Source organism: Lacerta agilis, chromosome 8 (genome assembly GCF_009819535.1).
Source record: "Lacerta agilis isolate rLacAgi1 chromosome 8, rLacAgi1.pri, whole genome shotgun sequence".
NCBI lineage: Eukaryota > Metazoa > Chordata > Lepidosauria > Squamata > Lacertidae > Lacerta > Lacerta agilis.
In genome coordinates, this window is record NC_046319.1 from 4702078 (window position 1) to 4714276 (window position 12199).

The 12199-nt window shown below is 48.8% G+C and overlaps 1 protein-coding gene across 5 annotated transcripts; it reads right to left on the reverse strand.

Annotated features, from left to right (window-relative positions):
• Window positions 1-328: 328 nt before the first annotated feature.
• C8H2orf42 (chromosome 8 C2orf42 homolog) lies at window positions 329-11012 on the reverse strand. 5 transcript variants are annotated; one of them, XM_033159123.1, is made up of 10 exons: window positions 7966-8066; window positions 7476-7527; window positions 6524-7358; window positions 6117-6227; window positions 5620-5721; window positions 4700-4804; window positions 3455-3562; window positions 2107-2207; window positions 1139-1301; window positions 329-973 (listed from the first exon to the last, which is right to left on the reverse strand). In XM_033159123.1, the coding sequence occupies exons 3-10, from the start codon at window positions 7344-7346 to the stop codon at window positions 765-767; spliced, it is 1722 nt and encodes a 573-aa protein (XP_033015014.1). In that variant the 5' UTR covers window positions 7347-7358; window positions 7476-7527; window positions 7966-8066; the 3' UTR covers window positions 329-764. The 5 variants fall into 5 exon arrangements, with proteins under 5 accessions (XP_033015014.1, XP_033015015.1, XP_033015013.1 ...); XM_033159124.1 differs by lacking the exons at window positions 7476-7527; window positions 7966-8066 and adding an exon at window positions 10939-11012; XM_033159122.1 differs by lacking the exons at window positions 7476-7527; window positions 7966-8066 and adding an exon at window positions 10436-10735.
• Between the last annotated feature and the right edge of the window lie 1187 nt (window positions 11013-12199).

Sequence of the window (12199 nt, forward strand, 5' to 3'; positions counted from 1 at the left end):
TCTGTTCAAGTGCGGAAGAATGCAGTGCTATTCTTTGCAAACTCCACACATCCTCTGTCCACAAAGAAGTCTTGAATTTGGTTCCCGATGCACAAACCAGCTGATGCGTTCATCCTGCGCAAAGTCAGTTCACTTGCAGGAGTTTGCAGCAACTGCATAGCTAATTACTGGATACAGACCCCAACAACCCAGAAATTACAGCCTCAGTTTTGCTTTTGTATTTTTTGAAAGTACACTCTAGGGGTGACTCAAAGCAGGGACTGTGTGAATGGGAGAAGGCTCAAGCTTGCTGGTGTTTATCCGAGAGACTGAACTCAAAACATTGGAATTGGTTCAATTTAGTTTATTGTAGAAATATATTGCAAAATATGCCAGTAAGGGGATAGTAATTAGCCAAAGCAGCCAAGCACCTCGACATTCTGCTCCACCCTCACCAGTAATCTGTCAACTGTGCAAAATAGGGCGGTGGGGAAAAAAACAGCAATCGTAGGTTGGCGCACAGGTGAGTCTCAGCGTAGAAGTGGAGAGTGCATGGATTAACTTTGTACCAAGAAGCGACTGAAAATGCTGTTTGAAAGGAAAGAGGCAGAAGTTTCTAGTGCAGCTGCTTAAAAAGAAGAAGTGGGTCATTTGTAGTGAAGCCCCGCTGCATTCCGGCTCCTGGCGCGTTCCCCAGTCAAATGGCTAACTGATACCCGCAAAGGCTGACCAGCTACAGGGCAGGGGTTGTGCAAACTGAGCTGTGCAAGAACTGCATGGCGAGTTCAAGGGAAGGTGATGGTGGTGAGAGGCATAAGCTCCAGCGTCTGTTCAAGGGAAGTGCGCTGCTCCTGGTAGTCGGTGGTGTGGCCATTTCTGTAGTGGCCATATTCAAACTTAATCCTCAGTTCACCAATTTTCGACTGGGGGAGGATATCTGGGATCCACTCAATGATGAAAGGCGTCGGTTCCTTCTGATCAGGGGATGTGTTGCCTGGGAGGAAGGAAGCCAGAAAGAAAGAGGAGAGGAGCACTTTGGACCTTCTTTCCCCATTGTGAGTGGAAAAATCAAGTTTCTCCAAGAGGAGGGTTGGGCTCCCTTCCAACTCTACAAATCTGTGAGCTGGTGGGAAAAGAAGGGATCATCTTATACACCTACCGACTTTCAGGAAGGTTTTCAACTCCAGAGGCCGGAGGACTGGCTGCTTCTCCAAGCGCCCGTAAGTGTCTGGGATGCTCTCCACCTCAACTTTGGGGCACTTAAAGGGCTCGTAGGTGCCATCCTGGTTCTGGATGAAGCTGCGTGTTATTTTCAGAGGCATCTGGGAAGAGGAGTTGGGAATGAGAGATGAAAACACAGGATTTCTGAGCAAGCAAATGAGAGCAGCAGCCCTTTGCAAGAGGCGTCTGTAAGCCCAGAGCCTGATCCTCACCCTGCAGAAACCAGGACGCCAAAGTTAGGGGAGATAAATAATAATAATAATAATAATAATAATAATAATAATAATAATTTTTTTATTATTTGTACCCTGCCCTCCCCGGCCGGAGCCAGGCTCAGAACAGCTAACATCATATAAGTAATACAATATGCATAAAAACAAGCAATCAATCGATTAAAATGCATCCCAAAATTAATTCAAATAAATTAAAATTAAAATTAGTAAGAACCTAAGAAAAGCCTCGCTGGATCAGGCCAGTGGCCCATCTAGTCCAACATTCTGTTCCCACAGTGGCCAACCAGATGCCTGCGGAACTCTGCAAGCAGGATTTGAGCACAAAAAACTCCCCTCCTGTAGTTTCCAGTGACTGGTATTTGGAAGCATTGCTGCTTCCGACTGTGGAGGCAGAGTCGAGCCATCAGGGCTAGAAGCCACCAGTAGTCTTCTCCTTCACGAATATCTCTAACCCTCTTCCAAAATCATCACAACTAGTAGATCACAAGAGAATTCTTCTAGGAAGCTCATGCTAACCTCCGGAGGCCAGTTCCCCAAACTTTTAATCCCAGGATGCAAAATAAAATGTTATGCCTAGCGCTGGCCCTTCCTCCCCAACCCCCCAATGAATGCCCTCCCATCTTTTCACATAACAGAGAAAAGCCATAGACAAGAGGAGCAGGGGAGGTCTTACCTCAAGGGTATCAAAGATCTGTTTGACTTGCAAGATGTTTGTGATGTGCCACGTATATTTGGAAAAGGTGCCCAGGGGCAAAGCATCTTTCCGGACAAAAGCTGGAAAGGAACAAGCCCATCAAGGTGGTGTGATGGCGGCCACATTCCTCCTCCTGTGGCCAACTCCAATAGCAGAGGGAGCCAACATCATTCCCATCATTCCTGACCTTTGGCCACGCTGGCCGAGAGTGATGGAAGATGGCGTCCAACAAGACCTGGAGGGGATCTGTTGGCAATCCCTTTCACATGGTGTTGAGAAAGGAGACGAAATGTGATCTCAAGGGAGTCACAGAAACACAGAGTTGCAGAGTTGGAAGGGACCACAAGGGTCATAATCACTGTGGCATAACGTCCTTCAGAGGCCACAAGGAGATGCTGTGAAGAGAGCCATTACAAGGGACTGGCCCCCTTCAGCTGCTGCTCCCACTGTCCCTGAGAGTTCATAGAATTTTAGAGCTGAAAGGAGACCTAAAAGTAGGCTTCCTCAACCTCGGCCCTCCAGATGTTTTGAGACTACAATTCCCATCATCCCTGACCACTGGTGCTGCCAGCTAGGGACCATGGGAGTTGTAGGCCAAAAACATCTGGAGGGCCGAGGTTGAGGAAGCCTGACCTAAACGGTCATCTAGTCTAAGCCCCTGCAAGGCAGGAGTCAGAGCTAAAGAATCCCTGACAGGTGGCCATCTGACCTCTGCTTAGAAAACTCCAGTGAAAGAGAGTCTATCAGCTTCCTAGTGAGTCAGTCTCACTGTCTTACAACTAGAAAGTTCTTCCTAATATTTAGTCAGAATCTTGTTATTTGAATCCATTGGTTCTGGTCCTCTCCTCTGGAACATCATCATCATCATCATCATCATCATCATCATCAACAACAACAACCTGGCTCCATCTTCCATGGGACAGCCCTCCACATATTTGAAGATCACCCCTCAGCCTTGCCTTCTCCAGGCTAAACATCCCCAACTCCCTCAACCGTTCCTCATGGGCCTGGTTTCCAGACACCTGATCCTCTTGGTCACCTTCCTCTGCACACCTTCCAGCTGGTCAATATCCTTCTTAAATTGTGGTGCCCAGAACTGGACACAGGACTCCAGGTGGGGTCTGTCCAAGGCAGAATAGAGCAGTACTATTGCTTCCCTTGATCTACTTCTGGAACAGGATTAGCTTCTGTTGCTGCTGCATCACACTGCTGACTCATGTTAAGCTTTCTTATGCCTCAATGCAGCCTTTCTATTACAAGCAGCATTGATGTGCAGCTAATATCCCAACTGGCTTCCCGCAGAAAAGATGCTCTAAAGGTTGAGTACCTGTGGTCGAATTTGGCATCCGCTTCTTGATGCTCCCAACAGAAATCCTCTGCTGGAGAGCCTCAAAGAAAGCCTGGGGGATGTGGAACACCAGTGGCTCTGGTTTGCCTGGGTAAAAACATGCACAAATGAAGAAATGCTTTTGAGGAACAACGTAATAATGTTTAGACATTTCAACAATGAGCAAGGCTCAAGCTGGATCATAAAAAGGAAGGGGGGAACCTATGGAGGTGAAAACTCTTGAAATAATTCACAAAGATAACCAGAGAGGAGGTTGGATGTATAAGAGTGAAAGAGAGAAAAAACTATGGGGTAGCTATGTAGGATTTCCTCTGGGTGAATATTTTGTGGGCAGCTAGGGAACAGATAGAGACTGGTGTGTATGAGAGAGACGAGAGAGACCAACCAACCACCCCAAACCTCTGATATATGGGGCAGTTTTTATCAGTTAGTCCAATTCTCTCCTATGCTCAAACACATACATATATATTTTATTGACTGGCTCCTAGAGTAACCAGCAGGCATTCTGCTTGCAACTGCCCAGGTGAAGTGAAGGGAAGTGGCCAAAGTATTCTGTTTTGTGCAAGAATGCACGAATGGTTGCTTGGGGACGGACAAGCCATCTCCTTGCTGCAGTGTCCGTCCTGCGCCTGTAAAGGCTGGGAGATCAGTCAGGCTGATTTGCAGTAAGTGTACACAATTCTTTAATGAAACACTAGAACTGGCCATTCTGTTGTTTTTGACATCCTGCCTTGGTACTCCTGCACCAAACCGCTCCCACAAGCCCTCCTTTGGGGTCTGCAGTTCGCAACAGCACTACGTTCAGCTGGGAACCAGGAGTGCCCCTGTAGATTGAGTCCGTGACTCCAGAAAGCAGTATAGGAGTACAGGAGGAGGCAGGAGGTTCTTGATTGGCTCCAGTCAATCAACCTTGTCTAGATCTGGTTTCTGCTGCTGCCAGTTTATTTGAGCCCAGCTTGTAAATTAAACATAGTGAGAGGGCATCTCTGCCAGTTCCATTTAGCCATAAATGCTCTCTCTCTCTCTCTCTTTCCCCCTAAGAAATTAACAGTGTCGAGTGCAACTTGACACCAATCATATCAGTACCATCTGAGTGCTACTGGAGAATAGCCTTATGCAGACAAAAGCCACTTACACAAGACACTGCAGGATATTCCATCCAATGATCCTCTTATAATATGAACAAGAATTCAAGGGATAAAGGTGAGGTCAGAGGAGACTTACCGTCAAACTGGTAATGCATGGCTTGGTGGATGCGTTCAGTGACACTGGCCAACCACTCTTGGAAGGACAAGGTTACTTGTGATTCATCAAGCAGCTGACTGCAAGCTAAGAAAAAGGGAAACTTTTAACTTAAGAACATCAGGCCAATGGCCACCTAGTCCAGCCTCCTGGCTCACAGTGGCCAACCAGATGCCTCTTTTGGAAATCCTGCAAGCAGGACCTGAACACAACAGCACTCTTCCCTCCAATTGGAGAAAAGCCTCTACTAAAGGCCTCGTAAAGAAGCACAAATTCGGGAACAAAGGGAGAAACGAGCTAAGAGGAAGGTACGTTTGGAAAATCCTCATCGCAATCAACTCCCACCCGGAAACCTATGTCCCCACTGTGGAAGAATGTGTGGGGCCAGAATTGGCCTCCACAGCCATTTACAGACACACCCCTAAGGCGGTGTTCATGGAAGACAATCTTACTCGGTCACAAGTAATCACCAAGAGACAATCTAAAAATATGTGAATGACACAAAAGGAAAAAGGGATGGAGAGGGGGAAAGAAAACAAGCAAACAAACACAGGCACTCAACTATTAATGTTACAAAGTTCTTATAATGACCAGCTTTCACTTTAGGATGCTCAGAATCTTAAGAGGGACAAGCTCAGTGTTGAGGTTTCATGTCTTCAATTTCTTATATTAATTTCTTTCATCATGGAGAGGGAAGGCAGCGTAATACAGTTCTCAGGTGGCCACTGACCAAACCCAGACATGCATATAAGGCAGGAAGACCAAAAAGCTGAAGGAACTAAAGAACACAGCTGGAAAGTAGAGTGTAGGCTGAGCAAAACTGGCCTTTTGTGGAAAACCCTCTCAGTCCATTTCTGCTTTGCGTTCCTGCAGCTTGCCGAGCTGGCAGAAATAAAACTCACCTTGCCTTTTCAGTGAAGCAACCGTTGGCTTTTTCAATCCACTTTTGCGCAGGTTGGTGTTTGCCACGTCTTGAGGCAAGAGGGGGCTACTTGCTTGTGTGCCTTAAAAGTAAAAGTTGAAACAGCTTTAGAATGAGTGACACTGCGAAAGCGAAGATGGTGCCTGCCAGGTGCTGTTGAACGACAACTCCCTTCAGTCCCAGCTGACATGGCTAACAGGGCAGTGTGATGAGAGTTGTAGTCCACAATGTCTGGAGGATATTGCGTTGGCAACCCCAGAATAGGACATTTCAGTTGCTTCCCATGGGTATTTTCTAATTGTGGAAGTATGTCTCCAAGCCACACAGGACTCAACGAAGGCTCTAGCACTATAACAAATGCTGCTAGTAGGTATAATGCTCCCCGAAAGGCAAACTCTGCACTATGGATGCAGGTAAGAGTCATCCATATCAAAGCGGAACATGTAACACAAAGAAGTCAAAATTTAATATTCTCACCCATTCCTTCATCTTTTTTCCTCTTTTTGGCCTTGGAGGCAGCAGCCTCTCCAGAGCCCAAAGCGGATTCAGGCTGACAGAGAAGCTGGGCTCCTACTGTTGACTTCAGACCTGGAGTTGCAGGAGAGAAGAGGTTGAAGGCCTAAGTCTTCACTCTGCGTTTCTCCTCGTAAAATGTGAGCTTAAGTGCAGTGAGCTCCCTTTGCTTCTAAGCCTGCCTACGGGGACTGTGAGTGGTATTCCCAGAGTGAGCTGCAGGGGCCCCGCCCTTCCAAGGTATTCCAGTCTGCACACCCCACACCCCACATACAGGCATGGCAGGGGGATTCTTTATTTCATGCACTTGGCCTGAGCTGTCTGCTGACCACATCCTTTGAGCCTCACTCATGTTCTCTGACCTTACCCACCGCTGGAATCATAGCTGAGGAAATCTGCAAACTCCTGGGCCAAGAGATCATCGCTGGCAAAGGCACAGAGGCAGGCAAAGAAGTGATTGCATTTCTGGCTTGCCTCTTCCTTAGCAGAGGCGGCCTTGCTGGACTTCAGGGACTGGCACGAGCAGAGGAAGCGGTGTTCCGCCCTGCTCTTATGGCCAGCCTTGTGGGAGAAGGAGATGTGGAGGTAACCCAAGCTATGCTTCTGGCTGGCTTTGCACTTCACCACTAGGATATTCTTGGTAATCCTCTGAACTAGGGGCCCTGTGGACTCCGTGGCCAACTGCCATAAGGTTTGCTTTGTCTCAGCAGAGGCCTGCAACGAGTTCAAGACTGAGCTTTTCAGGGGCAACGGGGTGGCCTCTGCCTGGCAGTTCACAGCCAGCTTAATGTGCTGGCACTGGTTTTCCACCACCCCTTGTGCAGCCGCCTTCAAACATGATGGGACGTAGCAGCGTCCAGAGCTGAGCTGTGTGATGATGGTCCCGTCTACTGTCTGGATGGTGGTCTCCGAAACTCCCAGCTCCACAAAGCACCGGTACTCTGGCCCCCTGTCCCTCTGCCGCACTGAATAGACCTGTAGATCAGAGCCAGTGTTGATTTTGACCGCGTCGACACTGGCCTGCTTCCGGGTGCCGTAGCGGAAGATGGTGCCGCAAGTCTTGTTCTTGCAGCTCAGTCCGCGGGTGCCGTTGTAAGTGCCACACCGGGGGCATTTCCTGATGCCTCTCAGGGTTGCTTTCCCCAAGTCTGATAAGAAAGCTGGGACTTTACTCCTGGCAGGGTTTGATTCCATCCTTCAGGCAGCCTGGACAAAAGGGAGGCACAAAGAAATGAGAGATCTGATCAATTGGAATGCCTTGCTCCAAGCAAAGGTGCTCTGTAGGGGCTTTCAGAGGCAAACATGATGTCAGAGATAATCCACCTGTTTGTTGTTGTTGTTAAAAAGAAGCTGCAAGGGGGTCAGTTTTGAGCAGCTGTGCAGGAAGCACAAAAAAGAGCTGCTGTTAGCTATGGACAGACAGAACCATATACCGGTAGACATCATAGCCCCCTGTATATTCACATCTCAGCAGCAGATACAAGTGTGTGTGCATGTGTGTGTCGGGGGGGGGGGCAGGTTAGCCCTCTCCACAGCAGTATGACCTAACACACTGCTTTCAGCAAAAATAATAAAATGCTTCTGAGATGTCAGGTCTCGTTTGTCCCTCAGGTACACCTGACCTTTTCAACCTTATGAAACACACACAGCTTGGGTCATCTTGTCTTCATTTTCCCTATATGCCCTTTTAAATCCGGAGTGATAAATATGGCATTGGAAGAATTGCCATTAAAGAAGTAAAGGACCCCTAATAACATCCGAACTCCGTTCAAAACACTAATCAGTTCAGACATTCATTTTCCAGGTTGCTAACCTTAGGTGACCTTTCCCGCAAGGAGGATCAGATTAAGCAGAACTGCTCCAAAACTTAGGCATCTCAGTCCAGTTCCACTTGGTGGGCAACATTATCAACCAGCAACAAAAAATGTGTGTTTGTGGAGAGGAATCTGTACTGCATGCAAATCAGAGCCTGTTTTCCATCTCCTAAAATGGGAGGAAGGAACTTTCCTTACAGGACTGCAGAATGAACAAAGTGACCAGGCTGTTGGACTCCTGACTCCCAACAACTGTATCCAATGTGGCCGCAGGCCAAGAATGATAAGAGCTCTCCTCCAGCAACACCTGGGGAGGCACCATGTTGGCTGTCCCTGATGCACAGCATCGAACATACCAATCCCCACTGCTGCTTCCCCCAAAGTCCAATGGAACATCATTAGCCAGTGCTGCCTGTTCAGTCCAATGTCCAGCTATCCATGTTGAAAGTAATATAATCTGTTAGGTGCCTGTTTTACATGACCCCAGAATTGAGGATGGACCAAGAGGTGGTGGGATCTAGTGATGCCATGAATAATTCTCAAGATTCTGGCAAGAACTCGGACCATCAGCACAGTGGTGTCATAATGAAGCAGTTTCTGGCACAGAACCTCTGCTGTGATTGTTCCAGTGAGGTCATAAAGGGGGAAAGATGCATGTGAAATGTGCATCTTGCCACTGGCCCTTGCGTTCTCAGATTCTGAGTCAGAGGAATCCTGGGAAATCACAGATGTTGGGAATCACTGCTGCTGGAAGGCAAATATTGATTTGGGGACTGCTCTCTCTCTCCCCAACTCTGTCAACAGTGGAGGAGGAAAGGACTGATCAGATTCTGCCTATGTCAAGGTTCAATGGACAGCCAGGCAGACCCTTTTCCCACTTAGAAGCATCACCGCCCCCAACCCAGATGCATCATAGTTTCCAGCCTACTTCTGGCTCTTAAGGGATGCCCTGCATTTCAGATTATTCACGACACATCTCAAACTATAAACAAATGCAGAATTATTAAAATAAACAAAACTCTTCAATGATTAGTACAAAAAGGTGAATTCAAGGGAGAGGCAATCATTTATTTCTTTATATCTCACCTTTTTTTCTAAGGAGCTCAAGGTGGCGTATATTGTTTCCCCCTCCTCATTAATCCCCACAACAACCCTGAGAGGTAGGTTAGACTGAGAGGCAATGACTGGCCCAAGGTCATGCCAAGTGAGCTTGCTGAGAGAGTGGGAATCTCCCAGATCCTAGTCAGCACAGAGGGGTGGATCGAAAGCCCCTGATTCTCGATCCCCAAGCCACGCCAATCTTGAGCTACAGCATTGAAAAACTGCAAAATGCCCACCCTACCTGATGAGCCAGTAGGAGGGCTTAAAATGTGGCTATAGATTTGCTGTCTCAATCCCCTCAACCCCATTTAAGATTGCCCTGCCCCAGTATCTGCCAGAACTCATAAATATTCATTCTTCCTCCCCCCACCCCATTCCATGGTTCCAAGACGTCCTCCTAGTTCATGAACTATTCCACAGTCCATCAAGTTGTCTGGTCGCCTGCCAGCCAAGTGATCATTAAAATGAGAGAGTTCAGAGCTAGGAGAGTGGCAGTTCATTTTTTTATATCTTTTGCCCACTCCAGGCACCAGATAGCAGCACACACAGTTCCCCTCTTACCTATTTTATTCTCAGAACAATCTTATGAGTTGGGCTACACTGAGAGAGAATAACTGGCCAAGGTCACCCAGGATGATGTACTAACCTGGTCACCACCAGATGTTTTGGACCACAACTCCCAGCAGTGGAAGCTTAGCCATATGATTCTGGGGCTAATGGAAATTGTAGAGCAAAAGATCTCTAAGACACCAGGTTGCGGAATGGTGCTCAAACCACTACCTAACAGTCTCCAATGTACTATTTGCACAGGTTCAAATCAATTCATATATTTTGTTGTGAAACTTGCAAAGGTTTCCACCTCTTTAGCCACCCAGTAAGTTATCACGAAGCGTTCCTTTGCAAGTAGTACTGCTGAAACAACGCAGCAAACCAGAAAGCAGTGATTCAGGCGTTTTTAAGAACATAAGAAGTGTGTGCTGGAAGCCGCCCAGAGTGGCTGGGGCAACCCAGTCAGATGGGCAGGGTACAAACAATAAAATAATAATCATGGTTGTTGTTATCATCATCATCATCAGGCCAATGCCCCATCCAGTTCAGCATCCTGCTCTCACAGTGGCCAGCCAGATGTCTGTGGGAATCTGCGGCGAGCAGGATCCGAGCCCAAGAGCAGCCCTCTCCCATCCTGTGGTCTCCAGCAACAGGTACGCATTGTTGCCTTCGACGGCAGCAGCAGCAGAGCAGAGCCAGCCTGGCAAACCGGGGCAGCGGCTTCCTGCCCTCTCTCCTCCGTGTGCAGCCCACCCAGCAGGCGGTGGCAGCGGCTTCCGTGTGGCCGCTGCTGCCTCCCCAGGGGCGAAAGACACTCACTTGGACAGAGACCGGGCAGGGAGGCGAGGAAGCATTCGTTCCCTTCACAAAAGGGAAGGCGCTCTACGCGCTCAGGGGCACATAGCCCGTGCGAGCTTCTTCAGAGAGGCAGAAGAAAGCACTCTGCACATGCTCAGAGGCACCCTGCCTTCATAGAAGCCAGAATGCGTTTTGAGAAGCAGAATGGCGCCATCCCTCCTGCCCGCTTTGACGTGCGCAGCTTAGCCGGCCCAAGAAGAAGCCATCCTCCGACAACCGCGCTTGACATCTTCCGCATGGCGTCACCAGCAGCGCGACGTAAGGCGATGACGTCACGAGCCAGCAGCTGCCGCGCCCCCTCCTCGTTCGCATGGCAACCGCGGGCGGGGCGGGGAGAGGCGAGGCCTAGGCCAGAGAGTCTCCCTCCATCCCGCCCAACGTCATTTCCTGCCGCTCCCTCCGCAGCGGGCGCCGAGCAGGACCCTTCCCCTTCCCGCCGAGGCCCCCGCCGCGTCGCCTTTTACCTGGGCGGCCTCCTCAGCCTTGGGCCCCAGCCGGGCGGCTGGCGGAGGAAGTCGGCGAGCGGCCTCCACTATGGCTCCTTACAAACGGCTCGCGGGCCTCGTCTGTAACAGCGGCTCCCATTGGCGCAGCGGAGGCGCCGCCGGCTCGCGAAGCACGACGGGAAACGCAGTCCTGCCGCCTCCTAAGGTGGCGGAAGCCGCGTGCGGTGCTCCTCCTTATGTAAAAGGGGGCCCGGGGGCTCTAAAGAAAAGGATATGGGGTGGGGGGGATAAGAGGCGGATGCGTCAGGGCTGCACTTTATATTCCTTACAGGCATAGGACCAAACTGCCCCTACCTGGCTTTTTTGGCGGGGTGGCCTTTGCAAGTCTCGCCTAGTTTACTTAATGTTCTTTCGCGTTAAAAAGCATTTGAACCGCGGCTTGGAAGCCCCCTTGCGATTCCCTCGCTGTTGCACGCCTTTAAAGGACGGGGCTCTCCGCTTTCACCCACGAGCACCGAGGCAGGATGTCCAATAAGCTTGAGGAACCTGCTTACTAAAGTGGCAATATACCACTCCCCATAAAGTGCAAGCTGCATGGGTTGCTTGAGGCAGTGAAGGCTTCTATTCAGGATGTGGCCTTCTTTGGGTCTAGGTTCTGAAGTTTCCAGGAGGCTGCACAGCAGAAATACCCATTAGGAAAGGCTCCAGAGAATATGAGCCTGTGATTGATTAGAGCTGCTTCTATTTCATAATATGCCACAACTCCCATTTTCTATTAAGTGATTGATTATGAGTCACCTCTCTGAAAAATACAGCCTTATTACATTTCCACATGATGGTCAGCAAACAAAGCAATGTGTCACTGAAGAGTTCACCCAGAGGGTTTTTTGTTTTGTTTTTTTGCTGCAGAGTTGGAAAAACACAACCTGTCCAGTGTGAAGTAAAGATGCTAAAATAAAAAAACCAAAGGGGTTATGGGTTTGGACATTCACCTCTATGCCTGGTGAGAGATGCTAAGGAAGAAGTGCAGGCAAGTGCCAAAAGCCCACTCTTTACTTATTAACACACATAAGAGAGGTGGTGAAATAAGGTCTCAACAGCTCTTCATTTGATTAGGATGGCTACCCAAGACACTGGTTGCTCTTGCTAAGGCCTCCTTCAGAGTCTCATCACCCAAGAGAAAAAGGCTGGCAGGTAATTTAGACTTGGCAACTCAAGAGACCTTTTCCAGTTCCACTTTTCTCCCAAATCTGCGCTAGAATATCTGAACAGTAAAGTA